Source organism: Chionomys nivalis, chromosome 22 (assembly GCF_950005125.1).
Source record: "Chionomys nivalis chromosome 22, mChiNiv1.1, whole genome shotgun sequence".
Lineage (NCBI taxonomy): Eukaryota > Metazoa > Chordata > Mammalia > Rodentia > Cricetidae > Chionomys > Chionomys nivalis.
Window position 1 is genome coordinate 42,274,175 of NC_080107.1, and position 22,741 is coordinate 42,296,915.

At 52.9% G+C, this 22,741-nt stretch overlaps 1 protein-coding gene across 4 annotated transcripts in view; it reads right to left on the reverse strand.

Moving 5' to 3' along the window:
• Brd3 (bromodomain containing 3) overlaps window positions 1-20,339 on the reverse strand; it is a 33,321-nt gene extending 12,982 nt beyond the window's left edge. For 2 of the 4 annotated variants that reach the window (XM_057755032.1, XM_057755028.1), the window contains exons 1-6: window positions 19,796-19,916; window positions 7,028-7,335; window positions 5,981-6,118; window positions 4,932-5,079; window positions 4,038-4,252; window positions 1,939-2,310 (exon numbers count right to left, since the gene is read on the reverse strand). In XM_057755032.1, the coding sequence (XP_057611015.1) occupies window positions 1,939-2,310; window positions 4,038-4,252; window positions 4,932-5,079; window positions 5,981-6,118; window positions 7,028-7,240 (1,086 nt within the window). In that variant the 5' untranslated portion in view covers window positions 7,241-7,335; window positions 19,796-19,916. Of the gene's footprint in view, window positions 1-1,938; window positions 2,311-4,037; window positions 4,253-4,931; window positions 5,080-5,980; window positions 6,119-7,027; window positions 7,336-19,378; window positions 19,501-19,795; window positions 19,917-20,273 lie in introns of those variants that run through there. The other 2 variants (XM_057755029.1, XM_057755031.1) reach the window with 2 other exon arrangements.
• Window positions 20,340-22,741: the final 2,402 nt, after the last annotated feature.

Below are 22,741 nucleotides of genomic sequence, written 5' to 3' on the forward strand. Positions count from 1 at the left end.
GAGATCAGTGGTCAGTGACCTAGGGGCTAACCACCCACTTTAACCTCTGATTGGACATGGATTGCCACACAGTGGAGGGATCTCAATAACAGGCTTGGAGCCAAGTGATGGTGGCACATGCCTTTAATCCCAGCACTCAGGAGGCAAAGGCAGGTGGATCTCTTGAGTTTGAGGCCAGCCTAGTCTATAAGAGCTAGTTTCCAGGACAGGTTCCAAAGCTACAGAGAAAGCCTGTCTCGAAAAAAATAAAATAAAATAACAGGCTTGTCCCTTGTGCCCAAAGACAACCATGCTCTCAGCAGAGGCTGCTTGGAGAAAAGCCTCCTGGAGCTGGTATGACGCATGCCAGTACAATTTCCCCCTTAAGTTTTGTTATTAAACTCTGTCAACAGTAGATGCTGGAGAGATGGTTCAGTGGTTAAGGGCACTTGTTACTTTTGCAGAAGAGCTGGGTTCAGTTCTCATCACCCACATAGTAGCTTACAGCCATCCATAACTCCAGTTCCAGGGGACTCAACCTTCTAACTTCTGTGGGCACCAGACATGCACATGGCGCACATACACACATGCTGGCAAACATGCATACACGCAAAATAAATCTGAACAAAAATGAAATTTACACCATATTAAGGTATTTTCTCCCTTTACTGCAGTCTTTAGAAATCGAGGCTGTCTTATACTCTTCTGCTATAGTCTTTTCATCGGGTGTTAATCAGACTCAGTCATGCAAGAGTCACCTGGGTAAGCACCTAGTGTCTCTACAAGCCTGAGCAAAGCACATGGCGACTTCTCGGTAAACTGAACTCCCAAATCTGCCTCATCTTGGATCCAAAGGAAAATGAGAGGCCAACCTGTCACAGTGCATCAAAAACAGTGGCAACCCAGCCAAGTTCCAGAACTCCAAACAATGGCACAGTAGTGGCCAGGCAGGATAAAACAAGGCTTTCAGCAGCTTTGGGGTTATGTGGTTCCCAGGGCCTGCCTCCTCACCCCAACCCTGCTAGACAGGCCAGTTGCTCACTTCATTTTTACTCAAATGAGCACCGGGCATAAAGTTGTTTAGGTGGCCGGCCTGCCTGCCCGATATAATTACCTAGGACGAAAAGCTTCTATTGGGAGATTGTGCCAATGATGAGGTACAGCAGCTGACACCACTGCCTTTACAAGGATGCCTGGATGATACATGCAACTAATCCACTACACGACTTAGAGATGGGGGCTGCCTGCCTCAACTGGCAAGGAGACTCCCGGGGGCTACCACAGAGATTCCCTCTAGGAAGGGCAGAAGAACCAAGCCCAGCTCCAGGGTTGTCATCTCCCAAACTCCTTTGCCCGCAAAAGCTCAAGTCCATTTTCACGACCGTCAGGCCCTGATTTGGCTGGACACAGCAAAACCGAAAATGAGATACTGACTCTGAGAAAACCTAGCAAGGGGATGGCACAGCTCAGCTTGTGGCCTCAGTGTTTTGCCCATCTCTCTCCACTTCCCTGTCTGGGTGGGAGCAGGGCTCAAAGGTAGCCAAGCGCCAAGGCAAGGCCCACCACCAGACTCCCACCTCTGCCGTGAGGTGCCTACATATCAGGGGTTTTGAGACAGGACTCTGTGTAGCCCTAGATGTCCTGGAACTTTCTATGTACACCAGGTTGATTTCATCAGCCTCAGAAGCAGACACCTTTTAAAGCCCCCTTATCTGCTGATACAGAACTAGGGGACAGAAGGAAGAACTGAACCACTGATCTGTTTCACCAGAATAACTGACAATCGAGGTGCAGACTCAGGGACCAACAGGCTTTCTTTCCTGACCAGGTCAGGGTATAGGCAGGCCTAGTTCTCAAGGAGCAAGGGACATCAGCAGAACAGGATCAGAGTGGGCTCAGTCAGGCAGGAGAGCCTGCTGGCTCTGGCTCTGGGCACTTACTCAACACCACCCCACTTACTTTGACTGTGCTGAGGTCCATGGGATGCTTGATGATGTCATGGTAGTCATGGAGCTCCAGAGCCTCAGCATCAACTGGCTTGTAGAAGGGCCACGCATAGGCAGCATGCTTCTTGGACAGCATCTCCCGGAGAATGCTGTCACAGTGCCGCAGGTGCTCGGACAACTTCCCCTTTTTACCAGCATGCTGTGGGACCTCACCATCTTCCAGGTCCTTCTTGGGAGGTTTGATGGGGCGGCCCCCACTCTCCCTTCGGGCTACCACCTTGGCCTGCTTGGGCTCTGAAAGTGGAGGGGGAGACTCGCTCCGGCTGGCAGTGATGGCAGATGTCGTAGGTGTGGTTGTGTCTGCTTTCCGCTTCACACCCTTTTTCTAGGACAACAAAGTTAACAGTGAACTCCAGAAACAAGGAAGTGTACAGGGAGATGTGTCCCACAGCTGCCACACCTCCAGAGTGCAGACTGCCTGCCAGGCGCCAAGCTAGCGACCACATGCAGGGTCTCATTTCCTTCTCAGCTGTCCCCACAGTACAGAAGACACCGAGGCTCAGAGGGGCCAGGCCCACAGTCCAAGGTCACACAGCTGGCCATGGTGATGCTGGGACTCTCTCCCTCAGCCCCGAGGATTCAGGTGGGTGAGCATCACTGACCTGAGCAGCATGAGGTGCTGCAGGGAATTCACCCAACATCTAACAAGCACCACAGATTGGTGCCAGAGACAGAGACTCCCTGCTTTAAAGACCAGGAGGAAAGTACCAGACCAGGCCCTGAGCAGGTGCTTCAAGGACAGACACAAATCGAGCAGAAGGAGGGGAGGCAGGAGGAGCATTCCAGGCTGGATGGGTGGGGGCAGCCTGACCAGGAGACATGAAGCAGTCACAGCAGTTACAGGCCAAGAGACTCCAAGGGCTATAGGCATGGACAGACCAGGACTCTTATCTGGAAGGCACAGGCAGTGCAGACGGCTGCTAAGCCCAGGAGGTACCACAGCCTCCCATGGGTGCACCTGAAGCTGGCTGCTAATAGCTGACACACATATAGTCTCTGCCAAGGGACCTAAGGGGGAAAGGCGTCTCTACCACAGCCTGAAGAGTCCAACCAATAGGTATCACCAACCGAGTTGGGATCAGGGTTTGGTATATAGTGAGACCTGCTCAGCGGATTTCTCTTAGCTTGCTTAGGTGGGCAGAGAAGCCAACTAGAGCCACAAACTCATAGGCCAGGTGATGGCAACAGAACCTGCATTGACAGCCCCCTAGTTACTTTCCCAGCCAAGCTGCCACCCTCAGGCTGACAGGGGCACAAATTGGCCATCCAAAAACATTGATGGGCACCTACAGGATGGCAAGCACCAAGCGCGAGCTGCAGAGGACCTGGGGTGGGAGGGCAGACTCGCTGTGGCAAACAGCCTGGCCAGGCGCCACCGGGAAGTGCAGGCAGTGAAGGCCACAGGGAAGGGAAGGCAATGGAGGTGGCATTTTACCTTGGGAGAGCCATTTAACCCCTGAGCGCCCGTTTCCTCATCTGTAAGAGGGGGGACTACTGCCTGCCCCAGAGGGTCACTGTGAGGATCAAATTGAAGAAGATAACACACATGAGTGCCTGTTATGGGCCCTACTCAAAGCAGGAGATTCAACAGAAAGCCCCCACTCCATCTAGACCCAAGTAGGGCCCGGCCAGGGCAGGACAGTGTCCACCATGAGAACTCTCAGCAAACAAGGGATAGCTGCCAGACCCTTACAAATCCAGGCTCATGCCATTGGCCACCATTCCCCCAAAAATGACCAAAGATGACCTGACCCCTCTACCCTCACTACTCCCTCCATACCTTCCTACCTTCCCCAATGGCTTGTAAAGGCCAGGGCTACCAGGCCGGAGAAGCTGGGGTTCAAGTCCAGCCCGGCCAGCACCAGCCATGTGACCTCTACCCCTGAGCCTCGGTCTCCTTGTCTGTGCAGAAAAATCTTTCCAAACAGCTGCACCTAGAAAGGCAGTAGAGTGCCCACCTGCCCCAGTACTGCCCCTGCTTCATGAACTCTATGGGGCTCAGACCTCCAGTCAACCTCACCAGATAGCCATGCAGGCCTCAGGGAAGCTCACCTTGACTACAGGCGGTGTGGGAGGGACCACAGGGACAATGGGTGTCGCAGGAGGAGGCGGTGCAGCAGCTGGGGGGACGGGAACCGATGTGACGTTTGCAGTGATGGTTGGTACAGGGGTGGCAGCAATGACGGGTGTCTGGGATACAGTTGGGGGTATATTCTGGAAGGGGGTTGCTGGGGAGACCGAGGATACAGCTGCCACCTGTTGTGTACCTTCAAAGCAAGGACAGGGAGCTCAACTCAGTGGGTTCTGTGTTTCAAGAAGCATCTAAGACCATGCCATCCAGCCATAGCACTAAGGCCTCTGGGACAGACCAAGCAGTCTCTTCCTAGCCTTGGAGCAGGAGTTGGCCCTGCTGCCTGGGCAATGTTCACTGAGTGACTGGAAGAGAAAACCAGAGTAAGCCCCATAGCTGGGTGGAGAAACCCACTCAGAGCCCATAGCTGACAACCCAGGACTTGGCCTTTCTCACCCCTAGCTTAATTTCAGCCACTCCCTGCCCAGTCAGTCATTCTGTCTGACACATCTCTAGTCAATACCCATTCTCAGACCTGATCGGACCCCAGGTTGGCCTCATGGCTCTGGATAATGATTATCTTGACTCTCTCCAACCGAGAGACAAACTCCTCTAAACCAGACAGCAAGCAAGTCAAAGTCAATGCTAAGATCAATAAAAACAGGAGTGAAATGTGGGAGGTCAGCCAGACACGTGACAGCAGCTACAGCAATATTCTCCCTGTTCTAGACAGATCTGCACCTGTCAAGCTCATCACACCTGTCCTACCTGGCAGACAAGGAACACAACTCAGAGGGGCCAGGGAACTTACACCGACCCCTTCCACTTATAATCTCAGCAGAAAATGCCTGCACTCCCTGTCTGCCTCTTTTTACCTGCATTCTGGGCTCCTGCAGCTGGTTTCCGGCCTTTGCCCTTTGGAACAGGGGGCAATAGTTCAACTTCCTCCTGGGGCATCTGGGCTACTTTCTGCAGAAAGATTTTCTCTAAGGCCTGGGCCATTAGCACTATGTCATCTGTGGGCTGAAGACAGAGAACCCGGGTCATTTGCCATGAAAGAAGCTGTGCACTTGCAAAAGACACTGTAGGTTGTAGTACAATAACGCGTTAAATTTTGTTAAGAGACTTGGCATGAAGGAAAGGCAAAAATAGTATTTTTTCAATGTGAAAAAAACCCAAAAAGAATAGAAACAAAGACAAAGTATAAAAACAGCCTTCATAGCTTGGTGGTGGTGGCACACGCCTTTAATCCCAGCACTTGGGAGGCAGAGGCAGGCGGATTTCTATGAGTTCGAGGCCAGCCTGGTCTACAAGAGCTAGTTCCAGGACCGGCTCCAAAACTACAGAGAAACCCTTCTCGAAAAACCAAAAAACAAAACAAAAAAAACCCCACCTTCATTCAGCAAGCAGAGAAAAGGGGCCTCCACAGCTGGGCTCTAACACCTTTCCTATATTCACACTGCTAAAAGAACAAACCCTCAAGCAGGGCCTTGCGAACTTGGCCATCTGCTCTGACACTGACCACTCTTCAGAGTTCCCAAGTGCTCTGTATAACACTTTGGGTGGCTGCCCACTGGGTCACAGTCTACTTGACTACTTCCTCCTGATGGCAGGCTGGGCCCACAGTTCTGCACCGTTAGGATTTCTAAGGGTGGAGCTCCTAGGTCTCAGAATAGAGTCCATGGGCTATGTCAGTGACCTCTAAAAGCTGCCCAGTTTCCACTAACCCCCCAGCAGGCCACTGGGATGGCATAAGGAATCACTGAGCACAAAGGTGTCAGGACATTGTCTGTTGCAACCCCAAGAGCCATGGCAGAGGGCCTAGACTCACAAGGCACCGATGAACCAACAGCATGCAGGGACTCGGACCTCCCAGTGCCAAGGTTGCTCCCTCAAGCAGTTTTGGGGCTGTTTTGTATCTCACCTTGTTATAAATATAACAGTTTGTAAACATGGTGTTGAAGTCCTGCATACACTCACTGGCACTCCAATAATAATTATTTTCTAGTCTCTTCTTGATAGTCCCCATGTCCATTGGGTTTTTTATTATTTTATGATAATCCTAGGGAAAAAGATGTTCAGAGGGGTTAATCAAAGAAAGAGTCAATGTTATTCTCAAGTTTCCCAAGCACAGCAAGGTCCTCCCTAGTCAGTTGGGTCCCGGGGCTAGCTCTAGAAGCCTACGAACAGGTGGTGCATGTGGTCGAAGAGACTCCTGGCCAGTCCCAAACTCTTGCCAAATCTGTTCTCATGTGTTTCTCCAGCAGGGGCAGAGCCTGAGCTGGTCCACATGCAGACAGAGCCAAACTCCTTCTGATGTCCAGGGATCAAGCATGTACAGAAACAAATGAAAAAGTGCCCGCGCTGGCCTTCTCGTTGCAACTCTCCAGGTATCTCTATATCCAGATAAAATTTGAGTATGTAGTAAAGGGACCACCGCCTAGATGCACACCTGGCATCTGACTGTGAGGAATCACGATCAGTGGGCAGAAGCACAGCCCCTAGTGCATGAGATAGAGATTTACATGGCCCTCTGACCCAGGCCCCCCATCATCCTCTAGCCCAGGGGTTCTCAACCTTCCTAATGCTATGACCCTTTAATACAGTTAACACATGTTAATGTGACCCTCAACCATAAAACTATTTTTGTTGTTCCTTTATAACTGTGATTTTGTTATTGTTATGAACTGTAATGTAAATATCTGTTTTCCAATGGTCTTAGATGACCCTTGTGTGGAAGGATCACTAGACCCCCAAAGAGGGTTACGACCTATAGGTTGAGAACCACTACTGTAGCCTCTTTTACTCTATCACCAGGGAAGCCAGAGGTTCTCCCCATTTCTTGTACCGAGGACAGCCACCCTACTAGACCAATGGCTTCCTGTGCAGCACTGAGGCACAGGCAGCACCTGCTCTATCTCAGACACCACCTTTGGGCAGGATTTCCAGGAGTGGGCTAAAGGCCACTCACAGGCAGGTTCAACTTGATTGCGTCCACAGGCTGGTAGAACGGCCAGGCGAACTGATGTTTCCAGAGTGTCTTCACCACCACATTCTGCATATACTGCAGTTGGTTAGTCTTTCGGCCAGGCTTGCTAGGGTTGGAGACCTCGGGTGGGGGAGGGTTCACAGGGCCCGGAGCTGCCGGGATCCCCGTGGGGGCAACCGCTGTAGTAGTGGACATTCTCTGGCAGCTTGATCACTTGCTGTCACAGCAGCAGCTCAGAGAGGCACTCGTTATGGAGGCTTGGCATCCCATTTCTGGGCCCAGTCAGGCACCTGCAGAAGCAAGCAGAGACGCTATCACTTGGAGAGCCTCTACTTCAGCAAGGACACAACCTTCCCTACCACCTCGATGTGTGGCTGTGGCACTCCTCAGAGCCACCCCAGCTACTGCTCTTCTACCGGGGAAAAGTGCAAACATGAGTCACTGGCTCCCAGAAAGGGGATAGGGAAGAGTCCCTTTCAGCTCACAGCCCCACGGGCTGATGAGGGCTGGCTCAATTCTACCGGTCTGTCAACTACTTGTCTGTGGTGATGTTTTAAACAATTGAGGCCCAGAGAACTACAACATGTAGCTTAGCTGAGAGATGAGCAACAACTGAAGTTTGCGGACCTAAACCTAGCACAGGGAGCTGGGGCCCTGAGGCATGGCATGAGGTTCTAATGTAACCAGGAGAACCAGCTGGGGTTTGTGATGGCAGCCAGCTGTGACATGCCTAGCCCTCACCCAATCAGAATGGTGAAAGAGGGTGACTAGATCAGCAGTCTTCTTCTGTGTCCCACCTGTGTGCGCAATTCCTGAACAAGACACATTTTGAGACTTCAAGTCCTCATCCTAGCTGTCAGGAATACTGGCCACATATAGAGCTGATGTGTCCATGACAGTTCTGCAAATCCCTGAAAAGCCAGGGTAATGTGCAACACTGGTAACATGCTGGGTGTCCCCACTCAACAGAAACCGTGCTATAACTTTCACAGGGCTCCCCACTGCATGGCATCCCTGCTGCATGGTGCTCCCATGGCACAGCACTGGTAAGGGAGTGGTGCCACTCAGCAGACACTTAACAGTGAGGATACTATAAAGCAGAGGTAGCACACAGTATGACTACAGGGTGTGGGAGGGGGGTCATACAGGAGGAGCATGTGCAGGAATATATAGTTCCCTCAATATTCAAACCTCTTGCAGTCTGTTGACATGGACACAGCCATAGCCTAAGACTCAAGGAGGAATGGCAAAGCCCTACCCACTCCCTGGGGTGAGACCCAGAAAGGAATAGCAAAGTCTTCTTCTGGTCCACATGTGCAGAAATGGTCCATAGCTTCCTCCCCAAGATACTTAAAGTCTTAAGTCACTCTCTTACAGCAACTACTCCTGCCGAGATCCACTAAACTTGCCTCTTTGACCCAGCTGTACACCATAAACCCCGCCTCCTTGTTCATCTGTGAGCAATAACCCCGCCTCCCTGTTCAACTGTACATAAGGAATGTGCTGAACTTCCAGGGTGCTGCAGCTTCTCCATCAAAAAGCCCAGTTCACCTGACTTTCAGCTGTTCCTCCATATCTGCCTGTTCTTTCTTCATTCCTTTGATGCCCCTAGTCAGGACTGTCCCTAGGACAGTTGCAAAGACTCAGCAGCTGTCTCCCGAGGAGGAAGCTAGGTAGCACCATATGGACCCACTTCCACTGGGAAAGGCCTCGCCCAGGCTCCATGCTGCATGTGGGACCTGGTGCCTCATGTGAACCTTGATATCTTTCAAACTTTCCTGTATGTTGATGTTTAGCACATTGGAATGGTTCAAGGCAATATCCAGGGGTAAGATGTTCAGCCAGTTCCAACATTTACAGGTGAATGAGTGGGGCTGGAGTACTCAGACTGGCTGGCATCCTGCTGGTCCAACATTTACAGGTGGATGAGTGGGGCTGGAGTACTCAGACTGGCTGGCATCCTGCTGGTCCTTTCAAGTCTCACCACAGAGGTTGGTAAATGCTGCAATCTGAAGCTCCTCTGGAGAAGGCTGGCTGCTAAACATTTGGTAGCATCTACTCTCAGCAGGTTCCATTCCTTCCTCCCCAACTTAGGGTAGAAAAGGTCTCAAAAACCTTCATCAGACATGTGTCACCTGCCAAGCAGCTCTTACTGCCCACTTACTGCATCCAAGAAGTGCTTCTAAGCTTTCTGGGGCACCATCTGTGTCTGCACTGAGGCTCTGTAGGCATCATCCTGGGCACCCACAGCCTCAGGGAATAGACCAGAGGGCAAGCAGCCCCTCCAACCCGGGGCAACAACCATGAAGCTGTGTCCTCCCTCCCCTGTAGACCAAAGGCTACCTATGCACAAGTTCAAGGCCACAAGTCCACCAGGATGTCAGTTCCTACCTCCAGATCACTTCTCACTGGGATCATCAGACAGTCCTGCCCTATACAAAGGAGATGACCCTGTTAACATACTGGGTCAATCACTTGTAGGTTCAAAACCCTGCTCCTGATTCCATACTAACCAGCAGGGCCTGAGGTGATAGGGCCCTGGGATGGGTAGCTACTGTAACCATGTTAGCCTTCACGATCCCTCAGGATATGGGGCTCATGTCCTCCCTAGGCCTTCTTGGAACTTACTGAAATCCTAACAGCATGGGGTTGCAGGGTGGACACTGAGGTAGCCATCAGGGTTGTAATTCACCCTTGCTACCTGCCAGCCTCATAGTGTGTCCTTTCATCTCCCATGGGGCTGTGAGCCTGAAGTTAAGCACTCAGGGCTCAGGGAGCACAAGCTGGCTATGACCAGTGTAGGGGTGGAAGTTCACTCTCACAGTGAATGAGATTCCCAGGAACAAAGGCTGGTCTTGCTACTGTGTGGGTCCAGAGAGCTGCAACAGGAGACTGAATCTGACCTGGAGGACCCATGACACCGAAAGGGGTCTGAGACTGCAGGCTACAGGGAGGCCTCCTCTGAGGAAGGTAGATGGTCACACTCCTTTCCATACCCAGGCACTAGGAACCACCTCCTGAAATGTCCTAATGCCTGGGATGGAGGAGTAGGGTGACAGCAGGGTAACACACAGGGAGGGTGGAAAAGCCAAGCCGCCTAATTCCCAGGACCACCAGAGAGAGGGGCTGAGAGGTAGGATCCCAACCAGTGGGCATCTAAGCTCATGGCTATGGTAGTTTGAATGTAATTGAATGTAAGCTCATAGGGAGTGGCACTATTAGGAGGTGTGGCTTTTTTTTTTTTTTTTTTTGGTTTTTCAAGACAGGGTTTCTCTGTGGTTTTGGAGCCTGGCCTGGAACTAGCTCTTGTAGACCAGGCTGGTCTCGAACTCACAGAGATCCACCTGCCTCTGCCTCCCAAGTGCTGGGATTAAAGGTGTGCGCCACCACCGCCCGGCTGAGGTGTGGCTTTTTTGGAGTAGATGTGGCCTTGTTTGAAGAAAGTGTGTCACTGTGGGGACAGGCTTTGAGGTCTATTTTGTTCAAGCTTCCCTCAGTGTGACATTGAGACCACTTCCTGCTGTCTTCAAGTCAACATGGAGCAGCTCCTTTGCCAACACCGTGTCCGCCTACAGGCCGCCATGCTTCCTGTCATGATGAAAAATGGACTGAACCTCTGAAACTTTTGTTTTTTGAGACAAAGTTCCTCTAGTAACAGTCCTGGTTGTCCTGGAACTCACTCTGTAGTCCAGACTGGCCTTAAACTCACTGAGATCCCCCTGCCTCTGCCTCCCAAGTGCTGGGATTAAAGGCATGTGTCACTACTGCCTGCAAAACCTCTGAAACTTTTTTTAAGATTTATTTATTTATTATGTACACAGTGTTCAGCCTCCATGTATGCCTGCAGGCCAGAAGAGGGCACCAGATCATACAGATGGTTATGAGCCACCATGCGGTTGCTGGGAATTGAACTCAGGACCTCAGGAAGAGCAGTTAGTGCTCTTAACCTCTGAGCCATCTCTCCAGCCCAAACCTCTGAAACTTTAAGTGAGCCACTCCAACAAAACATTTTCCTTATAAGAGTCGCTGTGGTTATGGTGTCTCTTCACAGCAGTAGAAACCCTAAGACACATAGTAACCCCTATGGTGCACACAGTACCATCCCTCTGGACTAAGTCAAATGTCCAAATACTTCCCTTCAAAGCAAACTAGTCTGGCATGTCTGGGCAGCAGGGGCCACTGTAAGCCTGGCCTGACCTTCAGCCATCAATGCCTAGCAGCCCTCAACTATCCAGACAGCAGTGCTGAGAGAAGTAGACTGTCACACAGGAAATGCTAAGTCAGTGAGAGAACCTGTGAAGGAAGGAGAGCCACTGGCTTCCTTAAAAGCTATTTCCCATGAGAGAAACAGTTTTCTGATCCATAGTGGGCCTAAGCCGCTTATCAGGGCGAAGGCTTAGGAGGCAAAGTAGGCTTCCAGAAAGTACAACTGAGATAAGCAGGGCTGCTGTGGGCAGAGTCAGAGACACACCAGAGTACACAAAGATGCAGACTCCCATCAATACAAGAAGCATGGGCTGCAGTGCAACCCTAAGCTCAGCCTCTAAGGTTCCTCCAGGGGATAGGTAAGTCATGGTGACCTGAAATGCCAGCAGGCATTTCTGCCCATGGCTAGGGTCCTCTACCTCACTGCTGGATATACCCCTGCAATGCTCACAAGCCTACCAACCAGAGGTACCTCTCCCTTCCTTGTTTTTTGTTCTGGCTCAAGACAAGAGTCTCACTCTACAGCTCAGACTAGCTAATTCAATGATGTACCTCCTGTTGGGTTACATGTTTCAACTGCCAACTTTTCAGATTTCAGAAGGCCAAACCAGTAGACATAACACCCTTTAGGGGTAGAGAGTGGTGGTCTCTCCTTTGTAGATCCCTATCCTCAGGCCTAAGGGAAGACTCCAATACAGCATCACCTTCTTCAGGGAAGGTCAGAGGACCAAGAGTCTGCTGCTAAGAATTTCTGAATAGACAGTGATCCTGCAGCAGAGCTGTGGTACCCAGGGCTGACTTCTCTACAGAGTCCTAGAGTCCCTCACTTGGGCCTCCAGGACAACACGGGTTCCATTCTGAAACTCAGGAGCAAGGCTTGGGGTAAGATATGGCACTCAGGACTGAAGCAAAAGGGAATCAGCCTGTGCCTTGGACAGACTTATTGGCAAGCCTTGCTGGAGGCCACTGACCTCAACCTTGACTTAGGATTCAATCATCTACAGGAAGTAGTGCTAATTCTTTGGAGATGAGGGTGCTGTGGTTGTGAATTTCAAAATCTTATCGTTTAGGGGTTTGCACTGTACATTCCATGAATGAAAGTGGCTGGAGTCTGATGGCAAAAATGGGAGATGCAGAAATCAAATGGGAGACTGGACAAATCAGACAGTTTAGGACTGCCAAGAGACAGGACACTCCATCTCCACTCTTGCCTTAACCTGCAAATCTGGACCATAAGCAAAAGAAGATAACCACATCCTTCAAGAAGTTGAGGTAGCCGGGCGGTGGTGGCGCACGCCTTTAATCCCAGCACTCGGGAGGAAGAGGCAGGCGGATCTCTGTGAGTTCGAGACCAGCCTTGTCTACAAGAGCTAGTTCCAGGACAGGCTCCAAAACCACAGAGAAACCCTGTCTCGAAAAACCAAAAAAAAAAAAAAAAAAAAAGAAGTTGAGGCAGGGGCCAGGCCTCTGGTAGGGTAGATGGAACTAAAGTAGAATGCCCAAGAGACCTCAGGGTTTCACTTTTTTTGTTTGTTTGTTTGAGACAGGGTTTCTCTGTAGTTTTGGAGCCTGTCCTGAAACTACCTCTTGTAGACCAGGCTGACCTCAAACTCAGAGATCCACCTGCCTCTGCCTCCTGAGTGTTGGGATTAAAGGCTGTGCCACCACCACCCAGCCTCACATTTATAACTCAGAAAATCTCCCGAGCCCCACCTGCCACCAGGACAGACATGAGGGGCTCCAGCGGCCTTGAGATTACTCTTCGTAGTGCAGATGGTCCTGCACATCTGGTACCCATGGAGCTGGAACCCAACCTTCTAGGTGCCAGTACAAAAAGGTGCAAACATAGGATGGCAGGATCTCACACAGTAAAGGAGCTGGTGAGCTTTGGCATGTCAATGAATGTCAGACAACTCTTCACTGCGGACAACCCCCAGGGGGCCACCCTTCTACATGCTGTCTGAGTAAGTCAGGACACAGCAGCTCCAAGCCCTCTAAGGACCGGTCACAGACGCTTCCACACAGGAGCATAACTAACACTCGTAGCAGCCACTTCAGTCAGACATGACAGAGGTAGGGCCTGTATCTCATGGGGAAACTGAGGCCCCCTTCCCCAGGCCTGCCACTCAGCAGAGCCTGACTTCTCTACAGTGCCCTGGAATCCCCTCACTTGGGCCTCCAGGACAGCACGGGACCCACAATGGGCAATACCGCAGGACAGCTGTGGGTGAAAGTCCGTCTGAGGAGGCATCAGCCTCAAGAGGATGTGAAACCACCTAGTGTGGAAACTCAGACAAACCACAAAGGCCCACAAGCACCAGAGGAAGCCTGGAGCAAGGCGCTAGTGAGTCCCTGAAGGCTGCAGAGGGGCCACCCAGAGAGGGCGGGGTCAACTCATATCCTACACTGATGACAGCTGCCTCACCATACCAAGGCAAGAAAGGCCTATAGAGCCAACTCCCCCATTGCCTGCCCCACCCTCCTGCCCACCTGCCAAACCCACTCAGGACAGAGGGAAGGAAGGTCTTAATCCTGCAGCGTTCCAGCCTTACTGTATTTACTGTATGGCCTTAGGCAGGCCACCTACCCCTTCCCCAGGTCCAAGAATGAAAGAAAAAAGCCAGCCCTTTAAATCCAAAGGACAAATCAGCAAAGGTGAGAGGTCAGGGCTCAGGCGCCCTGGAAAGACATGGGGGGTAGGAACCTACAATTTTATCACCATGGAAAACACCCAATAAGCTCAACACAATCTCACAGCCTCCTCCAATCAACTCACATCCCCCCTACACCAGGCCAGCAGTACTAGACAGCAGGGACCTGAGGGCCAGAACCCCCTGCAGCCCAGTGTTCAGGCTTGACAAAGGTCAACTCCACAGCTACTTACCCAAGCACTTAGCACCTTTCCCCCATGTCAAGCCTGGGTCAGCCCAGGCATGGGACAGTTGCCAGGCTGTGGAAGCATATCTAGCCTGGAAAGCTTTTCTTGGGATTGGGGGAAGAAGCCTCTACATTGAGCTTCAAGGTAAAAGCTGAAAGGGCTATCTCTCTGGGAAGGCTGCCCTGGCAATGTGGGGGAAGAGTCAGAGCCAGTCCAGCTCCCAGGGACTCCAAAGAGTCTGAGCTGTAGAAAGGCAGGGGCCATCCTAAGGGGCTCCCAGCTGGGGACATCTGAGACTGCAAAAAAGTGGCGGGGGGGGGGGGGCACAGGCATAAATGATGGAGGGGTTGAGGTGGATCCATGGGGGGTCAGAATACAAAGAAAGCCAGACTGGGTATGCCCAGATCTCAATAGGGGACTCAAAGGGCAGGGCCTCAGCTGACCATAGACCACGCTCTGCCAATCGCAAAATGCCTTAAAGAGGCTGCGTCACTGAGGAGACAGAGGCAGAGGCAGGAGGATCTCCAAGACAGTCAAGGCTATGCAGAGTCCCTGTCCATCTCCATCCCCACCCCCAAGAATCTTCTGTGATAAGCAGGAGCTCACTTCTACACACTTAAGGTCATCATAGCTCCATACCCTAGTCTCCCCATTCCCCTCAAGTCATCATGGCTTTAGAGGACCCTATACTGATGAGTCCCTCCTTACACTAGGTTTCTGTATCCCTGGGACCCTAATGGTTCTTGCTACTAGTTCTAATACATTGGTGAGCATCCATGGGCTCCAGCTCTCAGGTAGGCAAGCAGCCTCTCAGAAGTAGAGAACAGGGACCCAATATAGCCCAGGCAGGAGTCAGAGCCAGGCTCCAACAGGGCCATCTACCGAGACTAATCACTATGCCTACAGAACTCTCAACGATGCCACTGCCTTCATGCTGGCATACCAGTTGGGTACCCTGGGAGGGGCCACCCAAGGGTTGGTCCTCCAGGCCTGGGAAAACAGATCTGCTAGGGCAAGGCCAATTATGTGACAGACAGAGCCAACTGTTCTTTGCTGTTGGGGCCTGGGGAGGAACATGGCTGGGGGCCTCAAGGCAGAAGGGTCTATATGGGGCCTCCCTATGCACTGGAGACTCTCCTGAGTGGCACTGCCTGTCCTTTACTCCTAGGCAGGCCCAGTCAGCACCCCAAGCTCACCCTGGTCATACCACACCTGCTTCTAGCAGCTGCCTGGCCCTGTCTGGCAGGGGACCCAGCTCTGATAGGACAAGCCCCACCCCATGAAGGGCCAGCTTTGTGGAACCCATGACTGACTGTTCGATGGAAGGGCACATAAGGCTCGTGGCTGCAGCTGTCACCGGCACCACACCTCTGACTTCCAACATTGCCCATAGCCCCAGGCTCCTCAGGCTTCACAAGTTTTGGTTTTTCTTAGGCTTCTATGTCTCATAATCCAGCAATCTGCCCAAGGAAAAAAGCTGCTCTACGTCTGGAGACTGTGGTGTCCAGAAGGGCCTCTGAAACACCCTACCATAGCCACCCACACAAGACCATTGTGAGGCGCTAAGAGACACCTTACACTCTCTGGAGGACACTTAACTTGCAGAGGGAAGGTGGATCACAAGCCTTGTACTTACAGGGAGTCCCAGCACACACATGCACGCGCGCGCACACACACACACACACACACCGCCAAGTAGTCCCATGTGCACGTGCTCGGGGAGGCTGATACTACACTGAACAGAACAAAGCTGGGCAGCAGACACCTGGCACCTGCGTCTGTTGAGTCACAGAACACTCTCGCTGAGCTGCACGACAAAAGCCCAACTCGAGGCCTGATTTATAGGTGGGTCAACTAAAACCCACAGGGTTGTCACCTTGTCTTTTTCAGCTCTCTAAACACTCCAAAGCAAGACCAGGGGTCAGAACGGGGGGTCGACGCAGCTGCTCACAGTTCAGCAGCTCAGCCACCTCATCTTTTCATCCATCAGCCACCCAACAGAGGTGTCGGCCAGAAAGCCACCTCCATCAGTCCTTACTCCTGAGTGACTCAAGTCTCTCCCCTCCAACCAGCGGCCCTGAGGAACCAATTCCCTCAGAACCCACGGGAAGGAGGGCTGAGAAAGGTGATGGCCTGGGAGACTACAAGGTCAAGAAGCACAGAATTGGGTGTCAGAGGGCCAGAGGGCCAGGAGCCCAGGGCTACCACCTTGCCCTGTCCTCAGACCACTCAAGACAAGGCTCTAGGCTCACCTAGAATAGACTGGAGCAGAGCTAAGAATGCTGAGCCAAGTCTTTCACATCTGCCTTGGTTCCAGGGAGCTGGGTCAGTTCTCCAAGGCTCTCTCTGGTGAGTAGCCACCAGAGAGGCGTGTAGTAACCCACCTTCCCCTTAGTCTAACAGGCTACCTGCAGAGCTCAACTCCCTTTCTTTCTGTCACGTGTTCAAAAAGCATGGGGAGGGGGTCTCAGCAGGCCCAACAGCAGCACCTACTGCAACTGAACCCAAGCAGGTATCATTCAATGCTTATGCGAAACTGAGGCCATGCCACCCCTAAGACCTGTGACACAAATGTTCCTTCCACCTCAGGCTCCAGGTCCCATGGGGCTCCTCCTCTACAGGGCACACAGCGTCTGGATATGTCTTCTGGAAATATCTAGACATGGGTGAGGAAGTCCGACTTCTAATGCCACTGGCAGTTGACTAAGGACCCTTGGACATTACTGTACCCATGTGACACTTCTGCACAGCTGGAAACCCCTCCACCTCCAGCCCCCAACACCTAGTGAGTCCCTCTATTGGGGGTGTTCTCCAAAAGGTATGTCCAGTTCAAGGTCATCAAGCCATATCAAGCCATAGAGACACTGAGAAATGAAAATCAACAGTGTTGGCCTGCCAAAGTCAAAGCCCCCCCCCTCTCTCTCACACACACACACACACAGTGTTAGCCTGCCAGAGCCAAAGCCAGCCCACCCCAACCCCACCCCTACAAAACACATGGACTCGAATCTGTATCAACCAACAGGCCTACAAGGCGACGACCAAATTGTGAGCACTCAAAATGGGACATTTTCCCCTACAAAGAACCCAGCAACACTTAAGATGCAGAGGACTGGACTCAGGAACCAGGGCAGCAATAAACAAATAAACAGGGGCTGGAGAGATGGCTCAGTGGTTAAGAGCACTGCCTGCTCTTCCAGGGGTCCTGAGTTCAATTCCCAGCAACCACATGGTGGCTCACAACCATCTGTAATGAGGTCTGGTGCCCTCTTCTGGCCTGCAGGCATACACACAAACAGAATATTGTATACATAATAAGTAAATAAATAAATATTTAAAAAAAAAAAACAACAAATAAACAAAAGGGGCACCACATCTGTCAAAACTTACTGCAAACAGCAGCCCCCAGGTGAGGCTGCAGACGGGGGTGGGGGTGGGGGTGTGCAGGGCATAGCTTCATCAGGACCCCACAAGGTTCAAGGTTGCCCCACGGAAGGAGTACTGCTTTCTGTCACAACTTCGCAGTACCCTCTGAAGCAAGGAAGGGTCTCCACTGGATGCTGGTTTCCCCAGCCAATAGTTTCCTGTGGCTCTTCCTTCTGAGATCTGGGCATTCCAGCACTCACTTGAACAGTAGGCAGAGCACCCTACTTGTGGCCTTAGGCCACCCTCCCCCTGGGAAGGCTCTGCCACAGTAAACCAGGAAGTGGACAAGGTAACCCTGGGAGGCCCTGGGGGCACAGCTCCAGGCTTGTAGGAGCTTGGGCAGAATCAAGTCTGGCTGTGCCTTCCCTTTCAACACTCCTCCACTTTCACTTTCTGTGAGTCTAAGGGAAGGAGGGAGCCTTTACTCGCTCCATCCCTCATTCAAAGCTCACTTCCAAAGCAGGATACTGCACTGTGCAAAGAAAGCAGTTACTCTACTTTGTAAAAAGAAACCTGGCACCTTCTTTTAAAAAAAAAAAAATAAAAAAAAAATGGACACACTCCCTGGTCACCCACCCTGCAAAAGCTTTTCGGTGCCTCTCTCCTGGGTTTTCCAGACACAGGGCTAGGACTGGATCTCCAAACTCCTAGCGCTGGCTCAAGCAGTGGGCCCAGAGCTTTCCCCAGCAAGGTCAGAAAGAAACTACTCCTGCCTCCTGAGCGGTCAAGCCCGTACCTCACCTCTCCTGATCTACAGCCAACAGCACACATCAAGGCCTCAGACAGAACCAACAGCAAACAGGCTTTCATTAGCCAATGAGAGGCCATGGAGCCACCAGAAAAGGTCACTGGGGTCTGGGGCTGGTCCTTGCAGGAGCCCTGTCCTGTAACCTGGAAAGTGGGTGAGAAACTCTCAGGGAGTACAGCAGAGATCTAAGCTCTCTTCAGGGACATCCCCACGGACACACAATAAACGCCACTTTAAGGACTAAGAAAGTGCAAAACAACACGGAGAAAAAGCAACCAGGGGGGCAGAAGCTGAGCCCCAGCAATTCCTTCACTTACTTTTCTTCTTGCACCCAGCCCCATCTTAGCCACTGAAGAACGCACTGCCAGACACAAACGTCTAAAACAGTTAGGAAGTTTAAGGTATAGAGGGAAACAACAGCTGTGCACTTATTTCAGGCAGAGAGCTCTCGATCAAAATTGCAAAGGGTAGATAGGACTGAGCCCTAAAGTGGGAACTCACAAAACCGTATGCCCCCACTGGCTCCCAGTGAGTCTCCTCCGTGCCCCCTACCCCCAAGGGCAAAGAAGACTGTCCAGGCTTCCACGTCAGCCCTGCCCCCGGCGCAGCAACTAACTGGAGGAGACAACTTCCCCAGGCCGTCAGGGTTTTCTTCACCGGGAACCTTCAAGAACCTCATACAAGAGGCTTTGGGGTGCGCATTCCTCATCCAACTGGCTTGCGTGCTGTACACGAAGTGGGAAAAAGACGTGCACCCCACCCCTCCCACCTCGATTCAACTCGACCTCGCCCGGATTAGTACTCTTTCGGGCTGGTTTCAAAATGTGAACTGGGCTTCTTCCTGGCCTGGCTGCAATAATCAGCAACTCGCGAGAGCGCAAAGTCGTTCCCGGGCCATAACTCTGCAAAGGCGGCCGCCGCCCCCCAAGCCACGCCGCCGCTGGCCCCCCTGGCAAGGCTCACGCAGAGCCCAGGCCCAGCTTGGCCTGCCTGCCCCGAGACGATCCACCCAGGCAGGCGCCAGCAAAGTGGCGCCGGAGCGCACAGCCGCGACCCTGGGGCACACCGCGCGCACCTTCCCGCGCCGCGTCCTCCGGGCAAGTCCCCTTCGGAAGATGGCGGGCAGAGGAAAAGGGGAAAGAAAAAAAAATCCCTTCCGTGAGGGAGGGCTGGCGCGGAGCGCGCGGGCCGTGCCAAGTCCAGGCTGGGCGCTCCGACCAAAGCGACGCCTCCCAGGCCAGCCCAAGGCGGCCGGCAAGACGCGGGCGCAGAGCGGAGGGGAGCGGAGCTCGCGCAGCCGCCGCGACCTCGGGCGGGCGGCCGCCGTGCTTTGTTGCATCGCGGCCGCGCACAAAGGCGGCGGAGGCGGCGGCCCAGGGCTCGGGGTTTTGGGACGCGCGGGAGGCCTGCCCCATGCGCTCGGGGCCGCGCTCTCTCAGCCAGTCCCGCCGCCGCCACCCCGCACGCACAAGGAAGCAAGAGAAAAGCGTACTTGGCCTAGGCGGCTCCAGCGCCGTCGCCTCCCGGCCCGCGCGGCCGGCTCCTCTTTGGCTCGCCGGCCCCGGCAGCATAATAGACGCGCCGGAGCTGTACAGGGCTCATGCGCTGCGCCGCGGCGCCTGGCGGGAGTCGTAGTCCGCGCCCGGGCTCGCGCCAGGGCCGCCCAGGGGAGGCCGAGGCTCACGGACTACATGTCCCGGCCCCGCCGGCGCCGCGCCCCGCCCCGCGCGCCCCCGGCTGCCCGCCCTGCCGACCCGGCCGCTCGCGGGCCCGGCCCGGGGGACGCGTGGGGGCGGGGCTGAAAGGCAGCCCGCCAGGACCCGGGGCATCGCTGGAACCTCGGCCTGCCCGCGCGCGCTTTCTCCTGTGTTCCCTTCTATTTGCAAGGACAAGAGCAGGTGGGCGGATTTCCAGAAGCCCAGGAAAGCGTGGGAAAGGCGGGAAAGCAGTTAGGACCCTGGGGTCATTACCTGGGCGCCCTGAGGCCTCCCTCAAACCCCGGACGCGCACATGCGGAGCGGCGCGCACCTTCCCCGAGCTCGTGTTTGTAAACAAACCGCGTGCCTAATTAGCCTGGCGGGGGCGCGCGCAGGGCGGACCCTGCCGGGGAGGAGCCGCGATCAATCCCGCCCCGACAACCCTGGGGCGGGATGAAGACCTAGGGACCCAGGAGAGACCTGGCTGCTGGGGCTGGAAGAGTGCCAGTTCTTCAAAGCTAAGGACCTACCAGTACAGGATGCCCCAGGCTGTGCCGGCTGACTTTCCCTCCGCGCGAGACTCAGTGTGTTCCCATCTGCCCTGCCCGTGGAAAGACACGAACGAGATAAGTCCCTGTCCCCTTTTCTGCATTTTGAAAGGGTTAGTTCATGATCACAGTTCAGATCTTGTTTTCGGTGAAGATTACCCCGGTGCCTACGTTAGTCCATTTTTATCCATCTGTAACTTACGATGGGTGAGTGTTAGACCCCAACAAAAACGTCACAAAACAAGTTTTTCATCAGTGCTTGCTGAACCTGCCAATGCAGGGTTCCAGTTTCTGGTGTGGGCTGGCCCCATTCCAGGCTCTTGGTGTCACCGGGTTTATTTCTAGTTGAGCAGGCACTTTGCTGCATGCAGGAAATGCGCAGGTGGTTATGGTATTAAATGCCAGAGCCTCCCCGACACACACACACACACACACACACACACACACACACAGAGCGAAGATGTTCTCTCCCTGTAGAGGAAACTGAGACTCAAGAAGGCAAAGTGACTTTCCCTACGTCTCAAAGCTCCCATACAGGAGATCCCAACCCCAAAGTCCAGGACTCTTGGAAAGATTATCTGAGGACAAGCCAGAACCTCTCTAGGTTTCCTGCTGTCTTTCCAGCCTGCACCATCGGTGTCTCTCACACCCAGCCAGGGTCATGGTGACCACTGCAAGAGAGCTCTCTGCTTTTTTAGATTTCAGACTGGACACAGGGCAGGATAGTGCAATTGGGGAAGCTCCGAGTAGAGTCTTTAGACTGCTGGCCCCTGGCCAGGCTCCCCAGTCCAAAGCTGTGACTGGGACCCTGCAGAACTGCAGCCATCTTGGAGGCTCTGTTCCCATCCCTCCATCTGCATCTCACCCTTCTGGACACAGTGAGCACTCTGGCCAACAGAACAAGGGACTGGCCACTTAATTTTTTTTTTACATTTATTGCGTGTGTATGCATTGCCATAGAGCACACGTAGAACTTAGAGGATGATGTGTGAGACCCCTGTGAGTGCTGGAGATTAAACTGGGATCATCAGGCTTGGAGACCAGTTCCTTGACCTGCCCAGCCATCTTTCACCAGCCTCGTGACTCGGTGCTTAGGGCTGGAGAGGTGGTTCAGGAGCAAAGAGAAGCTATTGCTCTTGCAGAGGACCTGTTCAGTTCCCAGCACCCATGTGGTAGTTCCCAGCTCCATAGAATCTAAGATCCTCTTCTGACCTCAATGGGTACCAGTTAGGCACATAGTATTCTTACATAAACATAGGTAAAACACTTACATGAAATAAAATAAATCTTTAAAAAAAATTTTTTTTGAAGACTCCACCACACACCTCTCAAGCTCCCCCTCAAAAAATCTGCCTCTGGGCTTGCCCTTGTAGAGCATGGGTAGTATGCACTTGGCTCACTCCATCAACCAGCTTAAAGCTTCCTGCCATGTCCATCTTGTCCTCTGACTTGTCACTGAGATGCCCCTAGGAATACACAAGAAGCTGGGCCTCTCCAGAGCTTAGTCTCCCCTCAGCACTATCCGCGTGTTCACGTAGCCCACAGAGCTTATTGGAGCACCTCTCTGGGGCCTGACTGGATCTGTTAGAGATGAACTTGTATGAGGATGCAACAGGACCTTACCTGAGTGTTACAGCCCTGAGCTGGCCATTCCCAGGGCCAGTGCTGGTGTCCCTTCCTGCAGCCCCATTAGCACGGGGAGGGATTCTGGGTTCCCTGGCTGGCCCCACCAACATCCCACCAACAACAAAGTTGAGCCTTAAGCGAAGCCTCCTAATCTCACTGGCATGCTTCCTCCTCTGTCAAAGATATAAAAATAGGCCTGACTTTCCAGCTTCTAGAAGACTGGGGTGGAGCAAGACAGTCCTGAAGGCACATTGGGCCATTGCCTCCTTTCCTTGGCTGTCACAGCTCTCTGCCTCCTTTTCTTGCTCTTTATGGCCTTTGTCCTCTTTTATACCTCTAAGGCCGTCAACAGCCCAGGACACCTAGTGAGTCCTCTGCACTACCGAAGGAATGGGTGTTCATTTCCATACACCAGCGTCGACCTGCACCTCCACCTTAGCCTCCTCTGCTCATTCCACACTCCTTAGGCCCCACAGGACTTCCGAGCCAGGTGCTAGCTGCTGCCTCCTACTTCACTGCTCCTGCCCCTTACATTACAGCATCTGGAGAGGAGCAGAGAGCCCCTAA